General features: G+C 40.8%; 1 protein-coding gene across 1 annotated transcript in view; it reads left to right on the forward strand.

Moving 5' to 3' along the window:
* col9a1b (collagen, type IX, alpha 1b) overlaps window positions 1-26,420 on the forward strand; it is a 49,519-nt gene that overhangs the window by 19,880 nt on the left and 3,219 nt on the right. Inside the window, exons 13-31 of the mRNA XM_017700929.2 lie at window positions 587-640; window positions 732-785; window positions 888-941; window positions 2,885-2,938; window positions 3,133-3,186; window positions 4,374-4,427; window positions 4,526-4,579; window positions 6,304-6,348; window positions 7,006-7,059; window positions 7,140-7,193; window positions 9,344-9,397; window positions 16,655-16,726; window positions 18,248-18,283; window positions 18,445-18,489; window positions 19,808-19,840; window positions 20,358-20,504; window positions 22,297-22,351; window positions 25,312-25,500; window positions 26,338-26,415. Coding sequence (XP_017556418.2) covers window positions 587-640; window positions 732-785; window positions 888-941; window positions 2,885-2,938; window positions 3,133-3,186; window positions 4,374-4,427; window positions 4,526-4,579; window positions 6,304-6,348; window positions 7,006-7,059; window positions 7,140-7,193; window positions 9,344-9,397; window positions 16,655-16,726; window positions 18,248-18,283; window positions 18,445-18,489; window positions 19,808-19,840; window positions 20,358-20,504; window positions 22,297-22,351; window positions 25,312-25,500; window positions 26,338-26,415 — 1,240 coding nt within the window. The remainder of the gene's footprint in view (window positions 1-586; window positions 641-731; window positions 786-887; window positions 942-2,884; window positions 2,939-3,132; window positions 3,187-4,373; window positions 4,428-4,525; window positions 4,580-6,303; window positions 6,349-7,005; window positions 7,060-7,139; window positions 7,194-9,343; window positions 9,398-16,654; window positions 16,727-18,247; window positions 18,284-18,444; window positions 18,490-19,807; window positions 19,841-20,357; window positions 20,505-22,296; window positions 22,352-25,311; window positions 25,501-26,337; window positions 26,416-26,420) is intronic.

Consider the following 26,420-nt stretch of genomic DNA (forward strand, 5'->3'; position numbering starts at 1 on the left):
AGTAGAAATAGAAATGTATCTATTTGCAGATTCATGTCCGCATAAAAGACAGATTTGTTGTATTTACCTAAAAGCAGGTGTTGCACCAAGTGGTATGAGCTAGTTACACCGCACCGAGTATAAACATGACGAGGAGAGGCAGCAGTGTTTAGTCTAAAGTACACAGTGAGAGTCATTACAGCAGCTGTTATGATACAATAATCTATTTCTGTTATTTACTGTTTACTGAAAACAATAAGTAAGTGTGCTGTATTTCATTTGGCTTGAAGCCTAGAGTGAAAAGGGGTTAACCAACAGCATCGGTCGAACAGTGTGTCGTTGATTTGTTGGTTAACAGCTATTCTGTTGATCATGAACGTAAGAATGGACATCTGTGATTGGTCAAGACACCTAAAACAAACAGTACACCTTGTGATTTGTTAGAAGAATTGACTGCATATTGCAGCTTTGTATCAGAAAGGTCAGTATCATGATAACGACTGAAAAGCGATATATTGTGCAGCCTTATATGTGCATTAGAGCCACGCCCCATTCTGTTACACTGGTGTTATGAATATGAGTAAATAACCTTTCCTCCATATGTCAGGGAGAGGAGGGAGATCAGGGAGCCCCAGGAGAGGTTGGATCCCAAGGCCCGATTGTGAGTGTTTCACCCTCTTTACTGCATCTTCGGCCCGACTAAGGCTGAAAGATTATTATAGAAAATTAATAGCGCTGTTTTGTCTGATCAGGGTGCGCAGGGAATCCGAGGGGCTACAGGGATGATGGGTGCCAAAGGAGAGATGGCAAGTAAAGATTTCATAAGATTATTAATGGTACCCCCGTGGGAGACGCATTGTTTTGGTAATAAAAGTATAAAACCGTGAATCGCTCTGGTTTTCTTGCAGGGACCTCGAGGCAACGATGGAGATCCAGGTCCTCAGGGAGTTGCAGGTGCCGCTGTAAGTTCTGTTGTCACAAGGGCTTCACTTTTGGTTATATTTGTCATTGAGTGATGTGTCTGTTGTTTTTGTGCGATCGAGTAATCTTTTAAAAAGAGACAAACACAACAATGCACAGTGTTTCAAAGAGAAAGTTAAGCTAGGAAGCCTCTCTGTTTGGGTTTTGTTGGAGAAACATAGCAGCTGGTGGGAGGGGGGGCTACTGTCCTTGTCATTATTATAATAAAGCTATTATTATAGTCTGAAATGGGTCGTTCTACAGAAACGTCCACTTGTCTGTGTCTCCATAGGAGTCACCGGTGTTACTGATCCTCACTGGTGTTAGACATAAGAAAAGTAACACCAGAGACGTTTTTAATGAAAAATGCATTTAACGAAACGGCTGCTACAGAGCATCAAACCACATGTTGTCAATCATGGAATATCCACTGAAATATGCAATTTAAGCCATTTGTGTTCTATTTTTTCACAATTACCTCAGAATCTTTTTTGAGAAAGAAAGAAAGAAATGAGAAAGATTTTTTGTTACGCTGTAACACCAGTGACACGACTCCTGGGGACCACAACTTTCATTGTATATTTTAGAATATTCATTTGGCTTTTGTTATTTAAATCATATATTATATAGTCATGTATAGATTATTGCAGTTAAAATGCAGAAAAACGTGGTTTTTACCTCAAAATATGCTCGCACTCTTTACACGGCTGTGAGGACGAGCACTTCTGAGGTGCTTGGAATTCCAGATAATTGATTTAAAAACTAATATTGCTGAATTGAGGCTCAAGAAGGTGTAATTGTTCAAATAACTTATTATTTTATTTCAAAATATATAATAAAAAATAAATTGTAACCTTAACATATAACTGTAAACTCTAGGGACACAAAAACGGACGTTTCGGTAGAAAGAGCCAAATTCAGAAGCAGTTGGAGATGTGTTGTACATTACTTAATGCTTTAAAAATAGTGCATACGAATTGGTGTGTCCATCAGATGTCTTGTTTATGCATTATTTATGCCTACGAAGATACAGTCTATGTGGCCAAAAGTATGTGGACGTGCCTCCTAATTATTGCGTTCAGGACTTTTATGCCGCGCTCATTATAGAATGGGTCGTATTGAAGAGCTCTTACTTAGGAGAGAGTTTAAAGCTCTGCTGCTGGTTTTTAAAGCTCTAAATGACCTCGAAGCTCCTGAATGTCTGATCTGTTTATGATCTCAGATCTGCAGATACTGACCTTCTGCAAATGCCTTCCACAAAATGCAGAAAACTTGGAGAGACTCTTTTTTTGAGCTTTTATTAGACAGTCTAACTTTTAATAAAGATCTGAAAACTCTGCTCTTTAACTCAGCACCACGTTAAACTCTATCTTTATAACTTGAGTCATTGTCAGTGATTTTGAATTATTACTTATAGCTTCTTCTGTTACCGCTAAGCCATATCACCTGACTCTAAAGCACTTTGAGCTGTCAACACTGTAAAAAGTGCTCTATAAATAAAGATATTATTTTCATTGCTATTATTATAATCATTATTAGTGTTACTTAAACGTGGCACATGCCCCAGACAACTGTAAGTGCTATTTCTGTGAAATGGAAGCATCTAGGAGTAACACCAGGTGGGGCAACACGACCTTAATGCCCATAGTTAGGAATGGGATGTCCTACAACTCGTAGTTGTGATAGTCAGGAGTCCACATACATTTGGCTACAGAATATATGTGTTCAACGTCAGGATTATTACATTCTAAGGCTTATTATTCAGTAATTACAGGGACTCTTCCACTCTTGCCTCCCCACTGCCTGCAACTGTTTTACCTGATTTTTTTTACCATTTTTGGCTTATTTTCATTATTTTATTATTTATTTGTTAGAAATCTTCAGAAATCAGCGTTTTATGCGTCTATAAGTTGGATTTGAAATGTGTGCCGTTTCATTGGTGCAGGGTGACCGTGGCCAGAGGGGGCTGATGGGAGAGACGGGCCCCAGGGGTGAACAAGTATGTATGACTGAGAGCACTGCTGTTATTCTCTTCATTTCAGACACTGTAATGCATCCAATGTAAAACCATTATAAGTGGAAGCGTCTGACAGATCGATTACTGAAGTAGCTGAATTGATGTCCATCACTGTACTGCAGTAGAGAGATAATGTATGTGAAGCTGGGATTGTGAACGATAATCTCTGTTTCCAGGGACCCCAAGGGTCAAGAGGCATCACCGGTCTTCCAGGGCCAAAAGGAGAGGGAGTGAGTACATGCCAGCATTTTGGACTAAGCACGACGGGTCGTCAGCGGTCCCGGTTAAAACACAGACGGCTCCTCGTCTAAAATCTGGCGGATTTAGGCCTTTTATATTGAGCCATTGTTAAATAGTCAACATGTACACATACAGTACTGTGCATATGTTTTAGTTTGACATAATGATATCTAAAGCTGTTTATGTGGGCAGTAAGAATTTATTTGTTCAAGAAAAGCATAATAAACACAGTTATGAATGCCTTAGTTTGTTAGCTTAACTTTATATTAAATCAGTTGTGTTGCTGATGGAATATAACATCTATATAATGAGGGTAAAATTAGGACCTTCTTAGTGTAGGAATAGTTTATTATGATTATTATTAATAATATTTATACAACAGTTAGTTCCAACCACGCGAGCTGATTGGTTGAGAAGCTCTAACCGTGCTGTTATTTCACCATAACGTTGCAGGTTTTTCACAAACACTGTATCACTCCACTGAGACGCCGTTGCTAAGCAACGACTTTGACAGCTGTAGGAGATGCTCAAGCCATTTGAACGTTTTTACTTCTTAACTTTGCCACAAAGAGAAAATGGACACTTTTAAGGTCACATTTGACTGGCTGCTGTGATAGAAGAACAGCTAAACAACCTGGAATCAGTGAGAAATTATCCCAATACCAAACGTGTAGTCTGACCAAATCAGACTGAGCCATAAAACTGCAGCAGTAAAAAACAGAAAAGCTGCTCAGTGGAGACGACAGTTTGGGAATTTAGTGTAAGGAGCTGGAGAACGAACTGCCGGCTGAGCAGTGAGTGGGCGGAGCTCGTTACTCTGACGTAGAAACAAGCTGCTCGTTAAGGAGCTGTAATTAGGAGGAAGGAACTGAACATTAAAACATATTAAACGCCGCGTTCACAGCCAGTTTATTCATTTCTTACTGTATTTATTTAACTGTCGTATAAAAGCAGTAGAGACACTCGAGGTCGTGCGTTATCAATGCCAATGTAATTTTGCTATAACACACTCCCTCTCGTACTCTTGCTTATATAAATACACTAGTGTGCAATAAATTGTCATACTGTTTATACAGCTAAGGCCGTACGTTACAGTGATGTTACTGTCTTTAAGTTGGCGCATAAACACTCGACTTTGATAAAAGTGCAACCGTTGTGATTTCTCTCTCATTTTTAGGGTTTGCCGGGTGTAGATGGGCGTGAGGGAATTCCTGGAATACCTGGATCTAAGGTATAGTAACCGGTAATAACTGAAGTGTAAAATAAAGCAATTTGAAGTTGTAACTAAGTCATAAATGATCTGAACTCTGGAAACTCACTCTCTCACAGGGTATCCCTGGCAAACCTGGAGTTCCTGGGGAAATTGGACAGCAAGGCCTTCCCGTAAGTTTGGTCCACATTCTGTGTCACTTACAGTTGACAGTTAGCAGCACTTTAATAAGTGTTAATAAGTGTTACGTATAATAGGATCGTATAATGGTGATGATTGATGGCCGAATGAGTAAACGTGATTAACTTTATTGTACGCAGCTGTGAAAGTACAAGACTGAAGTGGCCAAACTGACCGATTAGATCTGTTGCTTCTTAGCTATCTCGAGTACTTGGTTACAGTCTGAGGCGTAAACTCTGAATACTGAAATTCAGCTGTTTAGTTTATACATTTCTTTACAGGATGACAGGAAGAAAATATACAGAACAACAATTAAGCGTAACAGCAATTTACTGTTTTAACAGAACAGTTTTTCAACAGTGTTTCCTTGAGCAACATGACACCAAAAAGCTAGAGGAACATGCTGCGATTCATATGTTAGCATAATATTATTAATCTAAAACAGTTATTTCACATAAACAGTCCAATAAAATGAAATATCAGTGTGGAATATATAAAAAAAAATATAAAACTGCATATAAAAAAAATTGATTTTACTGTAGAACATTAAAGTATCTGAGAGCTAAATTATCAGCAAGGTAAATCAAACTGCATCAGAAGTTGATTATAGAATTTTAGGTCAAATGTATATGAATTATGTAACGACTCTACATTCAGTATCTGTCTTGAAAGTTTATTTTACTGTTTTTATTAATTTGTTTATTTGATATGTTTTTGTATGCATGTTATTTTCCGTGTTGAGCGTATCATGTAGTTTTAATTAGTTAAGGGGCAAAAAAACTGACAAGGCTGAAAAGAGTCAATGTGAATATTAAACTAATTAAGATTAGTCCAGAAACCAAAATACCACAAAAGAAGATTACACTAGGGAGGCGGCAAGTCAAACACCGCAAAGCCTGCGATGAGATAGAATATATCCACATTGTTCTGCGTTTGAGAATTGTATCATTTTTGCTTCGTTGAGAAGTATTAAAAAACGTTCTTTCGCACGTTGTGTGCAGTTACACATTTCCACCAGAGAGGTCTCCAAATCCACAAAAACTTAACCGTGTTTAGTGACGTTGTTCTAATGTGTTTTTTAAAACAGTGTATAAACAAAACATACAGAAGCAACAAAGTAACCTAAAAACGTATAGAGATGGGTGATTGATAGGGGTTCTCATGATATTATATTTATGTCCAGATAGGAGCTACCAGCGCGATCGTAAAGTTGTGGTGCTATCAAATGTGTGTGAGACCTTTTAAAAGTTCTAATAATAAAACAGTGACTACACAGTGATTGATGAGGAGGAAATTTATAGTTAGTAAATGTATATCTGAAGAATTTATGTGTAAATGCTTCACAATTTACACTGGGTCAAAAATAGTTTGCATATGTTTATGCATATAAGAATAGTGTTATAGTTCCTTTAAGCAGCACTCAATACTATTTGGACTGTCAAGTAATAAGAAACCAAATAGATCTGCATATCAATAATTTCATTGATTAAAATTTGGTTCTGTGTGGGGAAATTGTGTGTGAGTTTACCTGGTTTTGTTAAGCAGCTGTTGAATGTAAATATGCATGTGTGTGTATACAGGTGTGTTTAAGAAGGACATACAGTGCATAGCATGCCAAGCAAACTTCTGATTGGACATTGGTACTTGGTTTAGATCTGGCAGAAGAACAAGTACTTCTCTACTGTATTGCTGACATTCATTATCTGTGTTTTTGCAGGGTTTACCTGGCATTCCAGGGCCGAAGGGAGGTGGTGGTGTTAAGGTGAGTGACGCAGACCATTAACAACCAGGTTTGTTCCACTCAGGGCCCTATAGAGCGCTGCGTAGTCAGATTTAGGGGAAATGAGCATCACTGTTGGCCGTTTCAATGTTTTGAATATGAAGGAACCACTTTGAAAACATCTGAGGCTTCTTATCATTTGATAAGAATTTTTAGGCATGTGTCTTATTTTGAGCATTGCAGTATTGATTAAAGTTTTAAAATGTTCTTGTTTATTTTAAAGCAAAGTTCACAAGAAACTATAACTTGTTCTTAATTTTGGTTCAAGTACTAGTTCTCGCTAAAATGTGATTTTAGGATTAAAATATTATTTACAGGACGTGACGTATCTGTCATAAATAAAGTAAAATTCTCACTATTCTGAAAGATAATTTTGCTTAAAACTATTTTTTTTTGGTTTTTTTAAACAATGATTTTTCCATTTTTGATAAAGTATCACCATAAATTGATATTTATAGACTTTATGCTGTCGGTCTAAAGCTCAATTTTTATAAAGTTTGCAATCAGCAGATCTTCAATTACTGACCATATCACACTGAGAAAAAGAATAATGTGGCATAATTTATCACGATAAACATGATATATCATTGTATCACCCACCCCTAGTAGTTAGTTTCAGTTGTTGTGTTCTAATTTCAGGGCAATGCTGGTCAGCCAGGCCTCATTGGAACCATGGGATCTGCTGGGAGACAGGTGAGTTGGTAATAGCCTGCCCGATAATTTAAAGGCAGGACACTGAGATCATCTGACTCATATTTCATGTTTCTTACCAGGGAGAACGCGGAGAACAGGGAGAAGTTGGACCTGCTGGACCTATTGGTGGACCAGTGAGTGATTACTCTTTTTATCAGTCCACCTTGGGAGCCACAGTATTTACTTCCATTTTATCCATCCATCCATCCATCCATCCATCCATCCATCCATCCATCCATCCATCATCTTCCGCTTCTCTGGGGTTCAGGCCGCGGGGGCAGCATCCTGAGCAATGAGGCCCAGACCTCCCTTTCCCCAGCCACTTCCACTAGCTCCCTGGGAGGGATTCCGAGGCGCTCCCAGGCCAGCTGGGCGATATAGTCACGCCAGCGTGTCCTGGGTCTTCCCCGGGTTCTCCTCCCGGGTGGACTTGCCTGTGACACCTCCCAAGGGAGGCGTCCAGGAGGCATCCTAACAAGATGCCCGAACCACCTCAACTGGCTCCTCTCGACGTGAAGAAGCAGCAGCTCTACTCCGAGTCCCTCCCGGATGACCGAACTTCTCACTCTATCTCTAAGGGAGAGTCCAGACACCCTGCGGAGGAAACTCATTTCGGCCGCTTGTATTCGCGATCTCGTTCTTTCAGTCATTACCCAAAGCTCATGACCATAGGTGAGGGTGGGAACGTAGATCGACCGGTAAATCGAGAGCCTTGCCTTGTGGCTCAGCTCTTTCTTTACCACAACAGACCGGTAAAGAGCCCGCATCACTGCTGACCCAGCACCAATCCGCCTGTCAATCTCAATCTCTACATCCATTTTATCTTGGCTGTAAATATGTCTCTATGTGCTGATGTACTAGTATAGGATAAAAATATAAAGGAAAACACAGACTTACTTTGCTCTGCTTTAAGCTTTTCTCGCATCTCCAGCAGGAAACTTTTCCTCAAAAGTAGAACAGGTTCTTATAAAATGTCTCTCAACATTTGACTTTTCAACAGCTTCTTGTTCAAATTTTCCGGTTTCACCTTAAATGGTGCCTGAGGTGCCAGAATGTAGCTGCTGCACCTCTAAAGGTGGAAAAAAATTCAATCAAGAAGCTGGTGAATAAGAAGCGACTTGAGCTTCATGACATTTTAGAGTTTGTCAGTTTCTCGTTGCAGATTAAACGCATCAGGAAACCAGCTGGAGTGATTATAAACACTAATAAGTCCATTCGTCTCCAAATGATTCGTCTCTTTACCGTCTCATTAGCTATTAACTAGGCAAGACTGTTGTCTGTGTTGCTATGGTGACCAGCAGTCTGCGCTGATCTTCAGGGTTAAAGGGTGAATCAGCAGTTCTACATTAACTCCAGCGTTTAAGACCATTTACTGTTAAACTGAGTTGAAGGATCAGCAGAGCTTTATTTTACTGTAGAGGAGGATTATTTTATTATTACCTACTAATCTGGTTCTGCTGTGGAGCCACAACAGGGCAGTGAAAGAGCCTCATGCGGCTTTGGAACCACATGTTGCCGAGCCCTGGACTTAGTATTGATCATGAGCTCAATCCCCAGTGATCCTACAATCGTCCGTGGTCGGCAGTCTTAAGACAGCACAGTTATCCTTGGTCTCTCTGGGTGGGCAAGACGGTCCCCCGTCTCCCCCCCATCACTCAGACAGCTGGCATAACAGAACTGGTATTTAGTCTTCTCATCCGGGTGTTCTGCTGTCTGATGACAGCAGTTGGAAAAGGTGCAGTGGAGCTTCACAGGTCTCAGAGGAAGACTTCACCCTCCTGGCACTGGTGATGTCGTGGGATTGGGGCGGTCCTAACTAGTGGGTGGAATTGGATACTATTGAATTGGGTAGAAAACTGGGAAAAATATGCCAAAAAAGGCAACTCCATAATCCACACAACTCCTACAAATAATGTGCAATATCTCTCTGTCTCTCTTTCTCTCTATATTTTTTTCTTTCATTTTTTTTTCTATTTCTTCCTATGACAAAAATATAGTAAAAATATTTAGATAGATGCAACACCAGCTCCATCCCATTTTGCATACTTAGAGGCACACGTATGATTTTTGAATTTATACCATCAAATCTCCATTTTTACGTTTTTACCAATATCAAATAAAAACTGCCATCGTGTTTGAAGTTGGAGGAAATGCTCAGTGTGGTTTTATTTTTATACTGTGACGTCCTGAACCAGCCACATGTTGCCAGCATGACTGGGACTCCAAAGGGTTAAAGTATCATGTCTGATATTATTGTTAACATGCAGTCTCTGCTTCTGTTTAGGGAGACAGAGGAGAGCAAGGGCCAACCGGACCGATGGGGAAACCAGGAGCCAGAGTAAGTGCTGTACCTCTTGTAGAGTTTTTGTGGCACGTTCTGCTGCTTAAGTCTTCATTGTGTGTTCAAGTGTGATTGGTCTCATTAGTTGCCTCAGATCTGAATCTTATTATTGTAGATTTCTGTCAGCCTATGAAATCAAACGAATCACCATCGTAGTTATGATGTACTATTCTATCAATCCAACCGAAGTATTGAATCAATTATTATGGGATGGTAATTTAGATGCTTTAGAAGACCTGTGGACGTCCACGTCAGACTGAAAAGACCTGTTGGGCTAATGTGTACATGTGTACAGTAACAGTGGTAAAAACCCCAACAGAGGCACCTGAGCATCACCCACTTGGAAGACCACAGAACTGATGCTGGAAAAAGCTCAATTAAACAATGAACTAAGTCGTTTGCAGCTACCCATTCTTAATATGAAAGCCTACACCGCAAAACATGCATCTAAGCAAGTGAAGACCTCTTAAATCTTGTCTATACATCTAATATTCCTCATTATGAGATGCTGTAAAAATATAAGATTGTTCAACCTGTTCCTGTAAATTTTCACTTGTTTTAAGTCATTTCATTTAGGGAAAGGGCTCCAATGGCACATATTTTTTATTTATTTCAAATATTATTTCTTGAAATAAGCTAAATTATCTGCATTGTTTCTCAAAACAAGTAATATTGTGTGCCACTTTCATGAGATAGATTCACTTAAAACAAGTAAAAGTATATAAACACAGGCGAATAATCTCCTGAAGAGAAATATTAGATATATTGGCTGGATTTAAGATGTTATTACTTGTTTAGATGTTTTTAAATGTGTATATTGGCTGGAATGGCTTGTCAATCAAAAAGTATTCTTTTCAGATTCACAGCTGTTGAGTTTTCCACCGCAAAAAAAGGAATGTTTTGTTTTTATTAAGTCTATAAAAATTGATACGCCAACCAAACTATTTTTGGACGGGCCGAGTCATCTAATTGGGCGGATACGGGCCCCCGAGGCCCACCCACAGTGACAGGCCTGAGTCACCTTCCTGCTCAGGGCTGGCTTGACTCATGTATCTATGTTTTGTGATTAGTGACAGTGAGAAAAATGCTCCATAATAGCTGCAACACATTTTAGTCACACATGCTGGTTTCCCTGAGTTCTTTAAATGAACCGTAAAGGCAGTAGACCGGAATGAGCCGCCAGCATCAAAAGATTATGGACTTATCAAGAAAGACGCTGTGAAGAAAACATGATCCAGATCTCGTCTCATGCGTTGCCATTTTCTCAACGGGCCGTTCAATTTAAAACAGATAAAGGAAAGAAACACTGAGAATTACTGCAGATCCGAAGCCTGACAGAGACTTTTGCTAACAATTTATAAAGAACAAATCCTAAAAATCAGGGCCAAAACACAAATATGTGGTGGAAATGGGAAAATTAACAGGTGGAGTGTTTATTGTCCCTGTTTCCAGAAACATTTCCTTGGTGTGAAATGGTTTAGCTGTCTTTACAGTGGTGGTGAGGGGAACCAGGGGTCGCCATGACTACAACACAAATATAGACAATTTATTTCCCATCCAGAACCACCAGAGAACCCACACGAGTCTTCTGAGTTTATATGGAACGTTGATGATGGTAAAATAGTGGAAAATCAGAGATAACAACTTTTCTTTGGGGACTATTTTACATCACAGTGCCCTGCATATCATGTATCATGGGTTTCAGTCATCAGGCAGTGAGTTCATAACCATTTCAGGTTATAACTCTGAGGGAGCTTTTAGAGGTGGACGTCTGGTTCTTATCAGTTCTGAATGCTACATTGACCCCTTGTTGGCAGAGTGTACAAAACCTGAACAGCAGGGGTCAACAACCTTTTGCAAACAGTCTTTGGTTAGTTTTGAGAAGATTTTGGCCTCAAACTCCATTTATGGTGGAGGGATACAAGATCTGCAGGGTGTTGTGAGGCAAAATAGTCCCCAAAGAAAACTTATTATTTCAGATTTTCCACTATTTTTCCATCAGCAACATTCCATGTAAACTCAGAAGACTCGTGTAGGTTCACTGGTGGTTCTGGATAGTAAATAAAATGTCTATATATTTGTGTTGTAGTCATGGCGACGCCTGGATCACCATCACTGAACCATTTCACACCAAAGCACTCTAGATCACTCTGTTTACAGCTCACACACTGAATTATGGGGGATTTTCCAAAAATCTGTTAAATTTTCCTTTAAAAGTCGTCAAAGTACGTGTAAACGATCAGTCTTACCTGCATGTGAGGGAAACCGATACGTCCAATTATTAATCCACTCAGTCTGTCTGGAAAAGATCTAGTCCAATAGCCAGTCTGTCCATCCAGAGTCCACCAATGAGGAAAGACGTGCTTCCATTTGAGGAGTGTCTGCCCATCAGCCAACAAACTGACCCTTCAGTTTAACAGAAATGCAGACAGTAATTCAGACGCTAGTGATAAAACTGCTGAAAGTCTGAAGCTCAGACGCAAACCAGTTCCTCACATTGAGAACAGACGTACAGAGCTCCCCACACAAGAGCAAGAAAGATTTGCTCTGCTTCTTCTGAAGATAGATAACACTCACTTCTGACAACACTGCCCCCTAGTGTCCAGGTAATTAATTACCACTGTAAAAAAGCTGCACTTGTCACAGGATGACATACTGTCTTCATCATATGATGAAAGCCTTCATCATTTCAGATGAAAACCTCGTATCTCCAAAATGGTAACTTTACAGGAAAAGGAAAACTCTTTTAATGTAAGTCAATGGAACCAGATTTTTTTTCCCAGTCATTTTGGGTAATTTATTTTAGTCCATTCTTCATGAAATTAGCACACAATGTAAAGGATTACAAGCATTTTCAAATGATATCAAAAACTGAAAAATGTCAAAAATGGAGATACAAGGTTTTGTATGTATATATGTACAATCAGGCATAACATTCTGACCACCTCCTTGTTTCTACACTCATCGTCCATCGTATCAGCTCCACTTACTGTATAGCTGCACTTTGTAGTTCTACAGTTACAGACTGTAGTCCATCTGTTTCTCTGATACTCTGTTACCCTGTTCTTCAGTGGTCAGGACCCCCATGGACCCTCACAGAGCAGGTACTATTTGGGTGGTGGCTCATTCTCAGCACTGCAGTAACACTGACGTGGTGGTGGTGTGTTAGTGTGTGTTGTGCTGGTCTGAGTGGATCAGAAACACTGTATGTGATGCTAGTGTTAATGATAGTACAGATCACTGTGTTGGAATATTTACTCAAGAAAAGTAATCAGTTACAGGTTACTAATTACTTCTCTCAAATTCTAATGGGATTACATTACTTGCTACTTCCTGGAAAAGGAATTAGTAATTTTACTACTGAGTACTTTTTTACATTAATTTTTTACATTGTTCCAAATGAACTGACTTTATTGGCAGATACTGGTGCTCATTTTTACATTTACAGCATTTGGCAGACACCCTTATCCAGAGTGACACAGTTTGATCAGGTGGTGTTAGGAGTCTTGCCCAAGGACTCTTATTGGTATAGTGTAGGGTGTTTACCCAGGTGGGGATTGAACCCCAGTCTACAGAGTAGAAGGCAGATGTGTTACCCACTACACTAACCAACCACTTTTTAGAACAAGCAAAATTAGGCAAAAAAATCTTACAATATAGTGAGATAATTTCACTTTACATATACATTTCTAGAAATAAGTTAAACAATCTTATTTTTACAATGATTACATCATCTGTCACTAAATTTTAAAATGTGCATTCCTTTCTTTTGCCTGGAGCCACAGAATCACTAAATCCTCTCCATTACGGCAGTTCTTAGAGAAACTCAAATCAGATTAAGAATGAAATGCAATTTTTATTATATATAATGATCTGAAGCAACACATTCATCATTTAGAAATAAACTCTTGGGCCACACACAAAATGGCAAAACATTGAGCTTTTAATGGGTTTAACAACAAATATGTATTTAATTTGTTTAACTGTTAAAGTTTTGTGTGTAAATTTGGACTCTGGCCAGCCAAAACTATCAGTACAAACCAATATATTTTCTTTTTTCGGGAGTGTACACTGAAAAAAGAAAGTGTGCATCATTTCCACGTGTATGAAATGCTGAGTGATTCAAAAAGATTAATCTGATTTCAAAATGATTTATTTTACTTGTAAATCATTACAGATCAATGCAGTGAACTGTAAATGGCCTAGTTGAGCAAGTTTATTATGTAATTGTAGAAGGTCTCAGTCTGAACCTCCTCCAGCTGTACGGACATCAACACCACAGTCAAACTCATCCCAGACTGGATTGAGTGTCGGGCGTTGCTGTACTCGCGGTTCTTTCAGTGCGATTTAGGAGATCATCCAGTGCTGTGGAACCAGCGCCGAACGCTCTGAGCTGTTGGAGCTTCACTGCCCACAAAAATCACACTGCTCAGTATAATGCTTTCTGCTCAGGGGTCTCATCTCTCAGACTGAAGGGAGCCAGTCAGACACTATGACCCCCTCTTTCAATTGGATTGTGATTGGTTCCTAGGAGCCTCGCGGTTGTAAATTGGCGCTTTGAAATGGGATGAATCTTTTATAATCTATTACTTCAACACAGTTGTGCTTATTTTTTGGCGATGATTGTTCAGCTGAAGTACGTTTTATTCAGGTGAATGAATCGAGCACATTCAGTAGGCTGCTTTTTTTTCAGCAAGAAAAGTTAGAGGGCCAGAACAGAAAGGATGTGACAGAGGAAACAGAAAAGATTGAGAGTGAGATGTGCTGATGGCTCAGGGGAGAATGCTAACAGCAGAGGTCTCTGGAGACAGAATTCCTGAATGGGATCCTGAGAGAAATGTTTTCACAGTAAGCAGAGACTGTCTTAAAGCGCTGTCGTCTCAAAGAGCCCTCTGTTCCCCACACTCACTCACAGATGCTCGGGGATCAGAGGAGTGTGTACGGCGCACACACACACACACACACACACACACACACAGACAGACAGACAGACACCAGGATGCAGTGCACACTGCGTTTCCTTCTGACCGTTCTCTCCTCTGAGAATCCTCATTGTAAAGTGGAGTGTCTGACATTTCTTCTTCTTTCTTCTATCTTTGTGATGATCCAGCTCAGAAATCCAGCTCAAACACTGAATCTGCAGTCGCCTTTTCCATTCCATCTTATCACGAGATCGAATGAGTTATGAGCCTATGAAGAGGGCTCTGAGGTGAAAGCCAGAGTTGAGTCTCGGGTCTCTGAGATGAAAGTCCCAGTCGAGTCTCGAGTCTCTGAGGTTCAAGTCTGAGTCGAGACTTTAGTCTCTGAGGTGAGAGGTTGAGTTGAGTCTCGAATCTCTGAGGTGAGAGGTCGAGTTGAGTCTTGAGTCTCTGAAGTGAGAGTTGAAGTCAGGTCTCTGAGATAAGAGTTGAGTCAAGAATCTCTGAGGTAAGAGTCTGAGTCAAGTCTTGAGTCTCTGAGGTGAGAGTCCAGGTCAAGTCTTGAGTCTCTGAGGTGAGAGTCCAGGTCAAGTCTTGAGTCTCTGAGGTGAGAGTCCAGGTCAAGTCTTGAGTCTCTGAGGTGAGAGTCCGAGTCAAGTCTTGAGTCTCTGATGTGAGAGTCCAGGTCAAGTCTTGAGTCTCTGAGGTGAGAGTCGGAGTTGAGTCTCGAGTATCTGAGATGAGAGTTTGAGTTGAGTCTTGAGTCTCTGAGGTGAGAGTCGGAGTTGAGTCTCGAGTATCTGAGATGAGAGTTTGAGTTGAGTCTTGAGTCTTGTTAGGAAGGGTCTCCTTGGACAGTGTTCTCCCTCAGAAACCAGAGAATGAAGCGATAAACCAGCTCGGCAAATCCCACTAAGACCCAAGACAGAGAGCCCTCGGTGCAATGATGAACAAACACTCTCGTAGAGAGATGAGTGATTTATTCACAAAGCACACAGAAGAAGGGGAAGTCCCCTCTTTATAAACACAGAGAGCCCGTCCCACGTGCTCGCAGGCAGCCAGGAAGGGCCCGACCACATTCTAACATATGTTGTAACCTGCTTGTCCATACATGGAGTTGTTTTTCTTGCACCCTCAGCAGAGTCTGATTTTATTAATACATGTTAGTCACTGGGGAAGAGACAGGCCAAAGGAAAGTTAACCCTTTCAAGTCTCTGAGGTGAGAGTTCGAGTCGATTCACAAATCTCTGAGGTGATAGTTTGAGTCGAGCCTTCAATCTCTGAGGTGAGTGTCCAAGTCGAGAGTTATGAGCATGTGAAGAGGGGCTGAGATACATGCCATCCGCCTCTCACCGTGTGGAACTGGTGAATTCGTGTGTCCGTCTACATTCTGTGTGAAATTGACCAGTGGACACTCAGGAAATCACTAAAGACTGACCATCACGCCAGAACTATTTCCATTTTCATTTATAATGACGATAATAAGAATAAAAGCCCAGACACTGCAATAACACAGCATTAAAATATATAATTTTGGGAAAATAACCACACAGTCAGAAGTTATTTAAGTGATATTTTTTTAATCCCACAACCGGTGGAAAATTCCACCTCCACATTTAACCCATCTGTGAAGTGAAACACCACATACACACTAGTGGATACACACACACTAGGGGGCAGTGAGCACACTTGCCTGGAGCGGTGGGCAGCCCAATCCATGGCACCCAGGGAGCAATTGGGGGTTAGGTGTCTTGCTCAAGGACACCTCAGTCATGGACTGTCGGCACTGGGGATCGAACCGGCAACCTTCACAGGGCCAGTTCCCTAACTTCCAGCCCATGACTGCCCCTGATAACTGATTTATTTAATCGATTTAAATAAACACAATTTATAGCAGCTCGTACATCATTGAAAGTTTAATGGCTTAGCGTTTAAAGAATAAAGTCCATTCAGAACAGAATTTGGAGCAGTAGTGTTCATTACTGATTAGTTTGTGACACCAACAAACTAAAAATCTATGGCCAGCTTAGATCCTGTTCTTTGCAAGTCAATGTTGCATGAAGGAATCAGATTTTTGAAGTAGAAGAGAATCGAAAGGCAGAAAAAGCCTTTGTTTTTTGGCTTTAAAGATTAAAAAAACAACAGGATGTGTTCGCTCTCTGTGCTGTGCCAGCTGCACTGAACTACACTAAGCCAGAACCCTCTGAGCTGACCCTCCAAATTCCCTTTCAAGCCCAAAGTCCAAGTTCTGCAGCGAGAGGCAACTGTCCAGCACATGAGCACAGAAGTGAAAATTCTGCTTGTCCATCTCATGTGGTATTAATGCTGTTCTCAGGGCCCGAAAGGTGACCTCGGCCTTCCTGGACTTCCTGGACCCCCTGGCGTGCCCGGAGAGAAAGGAGAGCGGGTGAGGAAAACTTCAAAGCGATCCTATTTGAGAAAAGAACTCATATTTTGATGTTAGCTATAAAAAAGGAAGAGGGATGTAAATTATGAGGACAGCAGCTACAATCATACATTTGAAGTAGCTGTGGTGATGAGGTCAGTGTGATTGTGTTTATAGTTTTACTCCCACTGGAGCCCCTGCTGCTGCTGTACACCCTGAAAAAGAAGTTAAAAGGATAAGAGATAAAAGTACAACATACATGCATTTAGTTATTTATACTCTGAATGAACAGAGTCCTCTTGTCCTTTTCAGTATGAATGAGGTTGTTATGAGAGGAAAATCATTTCTATAGTTATTATACAGCCATATGCCAACATGATATGGTCAAATTACGAGGTTTGTTGATTTTCTAAGTGAAAATAAGACCCAATTCCATTTCTTATTTTACCCCTAAGCATTCGTCTTGAAAATTAGTTATAAGGCTTAGTGGTTGATATCTTCCCTTTAAAATGGGATCCTCAAATAGAGGGGCATCACTTCATTAACAGCTACTCGCGCTGCTCTGTAGGCGACCCTGCCAGTCTGCAGTGACAGCAGAGGTGAGTGTCCAAGTCGAGTCTCCAGGTTCGAGTCGAGAGTTATGAGCCTATGAAGAGGGGCTGAGGATATACACGTCATCTGCCTCTCACCGTGTGGAACTGGTGGATTCGAGTGTCTGTCTACATTCTGTGTGAACCTGACCAGTGGACACTCAGGAAATCACTAAAGACCGACCGTCACACCAGAAACCCTTCCTGTTAATTAGGGTAAAGTTCAGCTCCTCACTGCTGGGCTTTAGTTACATTTAGGGAGTCATATACTTTGAAAGAGGACGGCAATTATTTATCATCACACACCCCTAATTCTTCAAGTCAGATATTCACCAGCTATTTGTTCAAATTTCCCCGTTCCACCTTAAATGGGGCAGCAGTTCTGACGTCAGAATGTAACTGCTGCTCCATTTAAGGTGGAACGGGAAGTATAGCCAGCTAAAAACCTCCGTTTGGAGAGTGCTGTAGCCCTAACACTTCGCCCTGCCCCTCTATCTCAATAAAAAATTAGGACACCCTACCCCTAGACGAGAACACACAAAACAGAGGGATAGGGTTGAGTGGTAGCGGCGAGGGGTGAAATGAGACTGGGCAGAGAATGCACTTTGGCACATTTTAATGCTTAGTTACTGTTTATTTGTTTACACACAGGAAAAATATTAAAATATAAAATGTGACCCGTACAAAAATTGTATATTTCATCTTGTGATTTATTTCTTACAATGTGTTAAATACATCAAAAAATAAAAGTTGAGCCATAAAACATATTTAGAAAACATTTAGGTTTGTTCCCTGTAGAGGATTGATCTTCACTTTAAAAATCAACAAAATCATTGTAATATTACTTTTGCACATGGCTGTAAATGATCTCACCAAAGGAATGAGTTAGCTGTTTAATTAAAATCAATAAAACTGTATTTGAAAACATTTTTTAATCAATTTGTCTTCACAGGGTGAGTCTGGAGAACCTGGACCGAAAGGAGAACAGGTGAGACTGATACTGAAACCCGTGAAAGAAAATTACATTCTGTAAATCAGACGTTTTATGACATTTTGGTCATGTTACTGTAAGTTAGGGTTGTTAAAAGTTCTCAAAAAGTGCATTAAAAAGAGGAAAATGTTTCTTTGTGGTGCCACATGTTGTTTTAGGGAGAACAAGGTCCAGAGGGAAACCCCGGAGACAAAGGAGAATTTGTAAGTAGCTATTTCTCTGAAGGAGAACTGAGAAGTAGACAGGGATGCAGGAAGGTGTTTTAAGCAGCTCACGTGACGTGATTGATGATGTCATGCATGATCAATCATGTCACATATGAGCCTTTTTTCAAGGTGTTGTTTTTAGCTAATTTGCAGAATCCGAACACTATGAGACGAGTAACAGTATATACATCTGACACATCAGACCACTTGCTCTGCTCTGATGCTTGATAAAAAATTGGGATGCTGTACAGAATGTAAATAAAAAGGACATCATATCAAATGTTAAAACTGAGAAATTTTATTGTTTTTTGAAAAATATTTGCCCAGAAAAGTTGGTTGTTTCATCACCTCTTGTTTTAACAGCACTCTGTGTGTGGGAACGCTGCTGTGACGCTGCTGTAGTTTAGACTGTGCAATGTTTTCCCGTTCTTGTTTGATGCAGTATTTCAGCTGCTCATCATTTTGGGGTCTCACTTGTCATATTTGTTATTTCATAATGTACCAAAATTTATCAATAGTGACAGGTTTGGACAGCAGGCAGGTCAGTTTAGCACCTGGACTCTTTTAATGCTGAGGCACGCTGTTGTAATACATGCAGAATGTGGTTTAACATCGTCTTGATGAAATTATCAAGCCCTTCCCTGAAAAAGACGTCGTCTGGATGGCAGCATATGTTGCCTTCACAGATGAGAGCGTCAGCCATGCCATGTGCAGTAATGCCCCTCTAAACCATCATGAATACTGACTTTTGAACTGTGCACTGAAAATAAGCTGAGTGGTCTTTAGCCCAGAGGATGCAGTGTTCTCGATTTCCAAAAAGAATTTCAACTGTTGATTTGTCAGGCCACAGGACACCTTTTCCACTATTTTCAGTGAAATATAGGGTTTAAATGATTTGCACATAGTTGCACTTTGTTTTTATTCACGCTTTGCACAGCATCACAACTTTTTTGGAAATGGAGTTGTACGTCAGATTATTCTTAAGTTAAGCGGCCGGTTTTCGGCTCACTTTAATGAATACACAGCGTTCACAAAAACAGAGCAGCTACTGCGGATTATAAAAATATAATAGTACAAATTCTACCTCAAAACAAGCACATGTAGCTCTTTACTCCGCTCAAATTCCTACAAAGTTCAAAACACATTATAATTATTAATTTTAACACTTGCAGTCCTGAAATCACCCTGCGTCCTGCATGCCTGGTAGTACGTGATGTGTTATTGATGGATGTGTGGATTTATGAGAAATAACACTATTAATAATCTGAACAGCTGTTAAAAACTTATATTACTGTCTCTTGTCATCCTGATTTAGGGCGCTCCTGGAGAGCCTGGAGCAAAGGGAGCGGTAAGTTTTGGATGTGTAGTGTGTTCATGCCTTTATTGAAGACACGTAAACTGTGGGAGAGCATGATCATGAATTTCTAAGGTGGACTGTGATTCTGACTTCTTCACAGCCAAGTTGGTCGATGGCCATTTCTTAATTTATTCGGCCTGTTTTTAACCCAAAGCTCACACTGTATGCAGCGCACTAGCACATTCCTATTAGCCACAACATAAATAACATTGTTTGCTCTTTAATGGGCCAAACTGGCATTTTAAATTCGGAAATAAAACCTCAGTGGCCTGTTTAAATAACATGAATCAAATAAAGTTTAATACCCAATCTAACAGGCTATTTAGCACAAAAGGTCTGGGGTGTAGGCGTAGCAGCAGCTTTGAAATACACAGTAAACTGGCCCCAGACACTGCAGCAAAGACTAAGCAAAATCAATAATCAATAAATTACCCAACTACCCATCATTGATGTAATGTTGATGGACATCCTGAACATTGTGTGCTCACTGTGTGTCTCTTGACTTAAGGTTGGTAACCCAGGAGAACCAGGGAACAGAGGACCCGAGGGAGCGCGTGGGCAGCCTGGCATCGAGGGACCCCCGGGCAGCCCTGGACCTCGCGGCATGCAGGGAGACAGAGGCTCTCCAGGCCCTCGTGGATCGCAGGGACCGGCGGTGAGTCTGCTGCCTCTTTGAGGAAACTGAAACTCGAGTTCTTCATTCTGATCTCCATCTGTATCCGCTAGGGGGTGTATTGACTATGAAACCGAGACTGAAACCCCGACAATCTCAAACGACCACAATCTCAAAATCCTGCTCTCCCCACCAACCCCAACCTGCTGCATGGCGTCAAATCCAATTCAAAATTCGCAAGAGAGCAAAATCGCTTTCGAACTAATCGGACAAGAAAGCCACTCTCGCGTCACTCTCATCATGATTACTGAACATTCACATAGACAGAAGTCAGTAATTGCAGGCAGCGTTTCGGCTAACGCCACTATTGGCGGACTCTGAAGGTCGTTTTCTAGAGTAAAAGTCCTGTTCCCGTTTTTTTATATGCAGCAAAAGCTCTGACTGACAAACAGCCGATCACAACACAGTTCCAGAAATCATTTGTAACCAATCATATGTCTGGATCTGTGCACAGCTGTCAAAAAGTGAATCGCACGAGTAGAAGCTCAGTAGTGAACAGAAAGAACAGCTGAGTGTCGGGCCAGTTTTCCTTGCACGCGAGAGCTTCTGCTTCCGGGTGGTTTTCCTTGAGCAAGTAGTTCTCTTCACATGCGAGTGTGTTTTTCTTACAAGAGTAGTTCTTTATGCGTGCGCGCGACTTTCCTCCCGCGAGAACGGTTTTGCTTGCTTGCGTATTTTGAATAGGATTTGATGTCACGCAACTGCTGGTTCAGCCTGTCGAGCTCTCATTACATCCATGATGTAGCAAAACTCATTTTTCATTTCACAATTAATGAAACGATGTAAATCAGTTATTGTTCTGTCACATCCAACCCCAAAGGAAAAAAAGAGCTATGACTTGAACCTTGGCTCAGAAATCGAGGTCTGAACTGAACTGCTGGATTTGGAGAATCATTACACCCCTGCTGACCGCTACTGTGGTACATTCCTCTGTACTTAAAAGTAAAAGAACAGAAAACTTACTGATCCGAAAGGCACTTGTAATAGAAGTTAAAGGGCTGTTGAATACAGGGAAATGTGTCAAAATTAATTTTATTTTTGGGGTCAGAATGTCTGAGACTACGCTGCTCTGTTTCTCAGTCACTATTAATATCTAAGCAAATCATGGCATCATTAAGGCCTTCATACAAAAAGATCAGTTCAGGCACTGAAGTGGATCTGATCTGCTCATCAGATTATTTTACACAAACTACTCAAACAGGCCAACTGAGTGCGCACCATCATTAAAGCCAAACGGGACGCGCCACCAAATACTAATAAATCCTGAGATTCATATAAATATTTTCATTCTACTTTCCACTGAAATTGTTACACTAATACTTTATGTTATAATGAAAAAGTAGCATCTTCAGATAGAAAACATCATTACAGGTGGTCTCAGACTTATGGACCCCCTCATAACAACTGGAGGAATGATCAGGAAAGCCATTGATGGGCATTTCATTTTATGATGGATGGACTGATAGAAAGATAGATAGACGGATACATAGATAAAAAGACAGATTGATAAACAGGCAGATAGATGGACAGATAGACAGACAGATGAAAAGACAGACAGACACTCATAAAGGTAGAACGCCTTTGTTTTATTCTGAATCTGCTGCATATTAAAACCCATACAGGCAGGACCGCATCATCACATTTCAAAAATTTATTTCACGACAGTTTATTTGAGTTAATACACTGGGGACGGTTTGAAGTGAAGCAGTTTTTTGTCTTGTCAAAGTTGCCAGTGTGATTTAGTCTGAGTCAAAGCCCTCCTGTGTGTTCCCAGGGCAAAGAACCGAGTGATCAGCACATCAGACAAGTCTGCATGCGGGTAATGCAGGGTAAGTCTGCCAGCCTTAAAGTTTTCGCTCATCTGCAGCCAAATACATAAATGAATAAGTGAATGCATGAATAAATAAATAATAATTAAAAAAAAGCTAAAAATCTATTTTCCTCCTCCTTAATTTGCCACTGTTTGAAGTCTGGCACAGTCTCACTTGCATATAGACACCCACGACGTCAGAACTCTTCAGGCAGGCGAGCAGATAAGCCGTGACCGGCATGGAGAAATGAAAGAGAGCGAGCTTGACTTTTGTTTGTGTGACGGATAAAAGATTCTGTTTGATTCCACCAAGTCTGATCTTGCTTAAGTTGCCAGACTTTGCTGTTGTGCTCTCTCTCTCTCTCACCCTCCCTCCCTCCCTTTTCTTTGCCCTGTCTTGCCCTCCCACCCATCTCCGCCTGCACCTTTCCTCCACTGGCTCATGACTTTTTTATCCACGTTTCACTGAAAAATTAATTTTCCCATCAGCTGAGCTGCACTTTCTGCTTACATAGATGAGCTTGACACCTACTCCCCAGCCCGAGTTCCCTTCTCTAAATTCTCATGCACTCAGTCGAGCGTTCCATGCGGAAGACCTTCCAAATGGAGGTTAAAACTCGGCATAGCCCGGCAGTGAGCGATTGCTCAAGCCTGAGTACTGGATTCTTTTAAATCGTGAATAATCATTCTGTTCTGTTCATTTCTTTTATCGTTGGAACAGAGTTCACAAAAAAAACCAAAAAAAACAGCCGTAGTCTCTTTCTGCCCAATTTACCGCCGCAAATTGAAAAGGAAAAGATGAGCGAGGGAACATCAAAGCATGGGAGAAAGAGAAAGAGGGGGGATTTATAGCAGTCTCTAACAGCTTTGATTGAATATCCTAAATCCCATGAACTGAATGCTTACCCAGTCCTGGCTGTGGGGATTTAGCAAGTATAAAGTTTCCCCGCAGAGCCGTAACTTTTGTGTGAAACCGGCATTACGTCCCAGCACGGCGTGCCTGGTGTGTTCTAGAGAAGGAGCATTTGGTCAAATAAGGCCTTTAGGGAGACAGTAATGGTGAAACCAAGCAGAGCTTTTGCTCACAGCTATTTTACACACAATAAAAGCTAAGCTCTTTATCTGTGCCCTTCCCAATGCATTATCTGGCTGAGGGCTGGATGTTAAGTGAGAGTGCCAGGCCTGGACGACGGGGCGATGAAATCAGATATCGTCGAAGTAGTAAACTGATGATGATGTTTCAGAGGTGATCACCACCTTGGGAAGCTGACCGAGAACCAGAGGACCAGTTTACCGTTAAAGGGCTGAATATGTTGGGAAATTGGAGTTCAGGGGCCGCATTACAGAAACTTCCTCTCTTTAGTCCTAATTTAAGATCTCAGAGGTCAAGATAAGATTTTTCACCAGACTGAAAAAATACTGACATCAAACAAATCTAAACTGTGAGACACTGTGAGAGCGCCCCCTGCTGTTTATCAGAGCGTCGCCGCTCCCCAGTTTCAGTCTCCATTTCCCAAACGCTTTAGCCGAGCACGTTACTCCTCCTAACAAACAGACGCATGTTCAGCTCCGTCTCCTCATTATTCACCACCATCACTGGAATATTTCATCATCAACATTACAGGGACAGCGGCGTTCGAGTCAGCAGTGTCTGAGATTTTTAAAACACAGAGTTAGAAAAGAAAACGTCTCCCAGTGAAAGCCGCGTTTTACAGTAGAAATAAATGGAGCTCGTTATGCTGGTAGTGAACTACGCTGCCTGACTCAGCCGCGTAAAAACCAGAGAAACAGACCTTAAACAGAAGTCTGGACCCTGCTGGGGTTCATCCTAAAGTTAGGAAAGGATTTAGGAGGTTTAGTCTAGTTAGGATGTTTGTGTGATGCTGTTTTCTGATCTGGAGTCAATGATGAGATTATGAAGTGAGGAACTGTTATTCTGGAATAGCTACTGCCCGAAATTCAGTCCCTACTGAAGTCATTGTGAAGACCAAACACATGAGATATCAGAGTTAATGTGTTTCTGTAATACAGCCCCAGGTTTCATTTAGAGGTGTGTGCCTGAAAGGTGTAGAGAGAGGAGATGGCTTTACGGTGCAGCTCCTCACCTTCTTTTATTCATTCTACTTAAATTTTAGCTCAAGTAAATGGGACTCAAAATAAATGTTTGTTTCACTGTGACCTGCTGCAGTAAAACCACAGAGTTAAAGTAACTAGATGTTACCGTCGAACATGTAAGCACGGAAGGGTCCTCTGATCTTTGTATGTGGCCGGAAAAAATCAGGAAAAGCGCAACAAAGGAAAAATCAGCTCATGAAAATATAATAGAACATGGTTTGCCAAATGCATTTATAGCTGAACTATAGCTGTGGCTCCTTTATTATAGAGGAAGACACATGGTTTTATTTTTGGAAAGTGATTTTCTTAAAACCATTTATGCAAAAAGGCCTACAAACAAAAAATAAAAGATCAAAGTAGATCAAAGCTGTAGCAGACCACATGTATCTTGTGGGGAGCGATATCATCAGTGATTTATAATTGATATAATATAAAAAAATATATAATATAAATTATTTTCTTTTCTTCCAACTTGAACTGCAACTATGGTTCAAAATAGACAGTTGATCAGTTCTGAATGTTGACCAATCCCAGATAGTTACAGGATAATGGGCCACTGTTGACCTGCCGGCTTTTTACTCAGCATTTTTGGGCAGAGCATTGAAGAAATGCCACAAAATGGAAATGCCACTTTTTATCATAGATTTCATCACTCACAGCCCCGTTTACTCATTTTTCCTTCATTTCTTTTTTTCATTATACTTTGTCAGTTGGTTTAGTAAATAATTTTAACAGTAATATAATAAATAAAGCCAGTTATACAGCTGTAACCACCAAAAACAACAATCTTTTACAATATCATGAACTCGTATGTCGGCAGATGGTTCTTCACGTTTGCTCACCTTTTGGTCTTTGCTGTTCCAGAGCAACTGGCTCAGTTAGCTGCCAGTCTGAGGAGGCCAGAGTCCGGAGCTGCGGGGCTGCCTGGCAGGCCTGGACCCCCTGGTCCTCCCGGATCCCCAGGGGACAGCGGTTTCCCTGGGCAAGCTGGAGCAAGAGGACTCCCTGGCCTCAAAGGCCCACCAGGACAAATGGGTCTTAAAGGGCCTAAAGGTGGGGAAAGGTTTGGGGAGCTCAGATTACGGTTTATAGCCCCCCAAAACATACTTGTCTGAATTGACCTGACTCAAATAATCAGGTTCTGCCTGAAAATAATGTCAGCACAATTGTCTATTATACAGTATTACATTTCCTACCTTGCACTATTAATTTTTGTTGATGTAGAGTATGGGTTGAGTCAAAAGTCAAGAATTACCCCCAAATAATACCCCAATACAGATAAATAAATCACACACACACACACACACACACACACACACACACACACACACACACACACATATATATATATACACAAATCTCATACTTGTAATAATCCACAATGTATTGTTTTGCTTCTGGTCATGTTGCAGGTCAAATTGACCAGTTTCAAAGTTCAAAGTTTGAAAATACAGAAAATTTTTCATTAATTTTTGGAGCAGGAAACTTACGGCTCATTTAGTGTGATCTGAATAGCAGAATATATGTCAAAAATGTTTAAAAATCTAAGTAAGAATAAATAAAACAAGTGTGAATGTCTCATTTTTACCAATGTACAGAAAAATAGTTAACATTTTTTTTTTTATGAGTGAGTTCTCATAATTAAACCAGGTTCTGCAATGGGAGAAAAGCTTGATTGCACTAAATATTGCTAATAATCAAGTTAATGATGATGTTCATGGATAGTGGGTGTGATTCCAAACTTTTGAACTGCGGTGTAAGTGTCCTGGTGTTCATTTTCAGTCCTGACTGTGGAAGCTAGAAACAACTGACGGGCACATTTGCATGAACGCACTGTTATAAGGCACTGGAACACAGCCGTGATGAAGTGTGTGAATATGTGAATTCCAGGTGAAATGGGCGACAGAGGATCTCGAGGGCCAACAATGCGGGGACCCAAAGGCATGCCAGGACCACCCGGCCTGCCAGGTCAG

Source organism: Pygocentrus nattereri, chromosome 22, assembly GCF_015220715.1.
Source record: "Pygocentrus nattereri isolate fPygNat1 chromosome 22, fPygNat1.pri, whole genome shotgun sequence".
Lineage (NCBI taxonomy): Eukaryota > Metazoa > Chordata > Actinopteri > Characiformes > Serrasalmidae > Pygocentrus > Pygocentrus nattereri.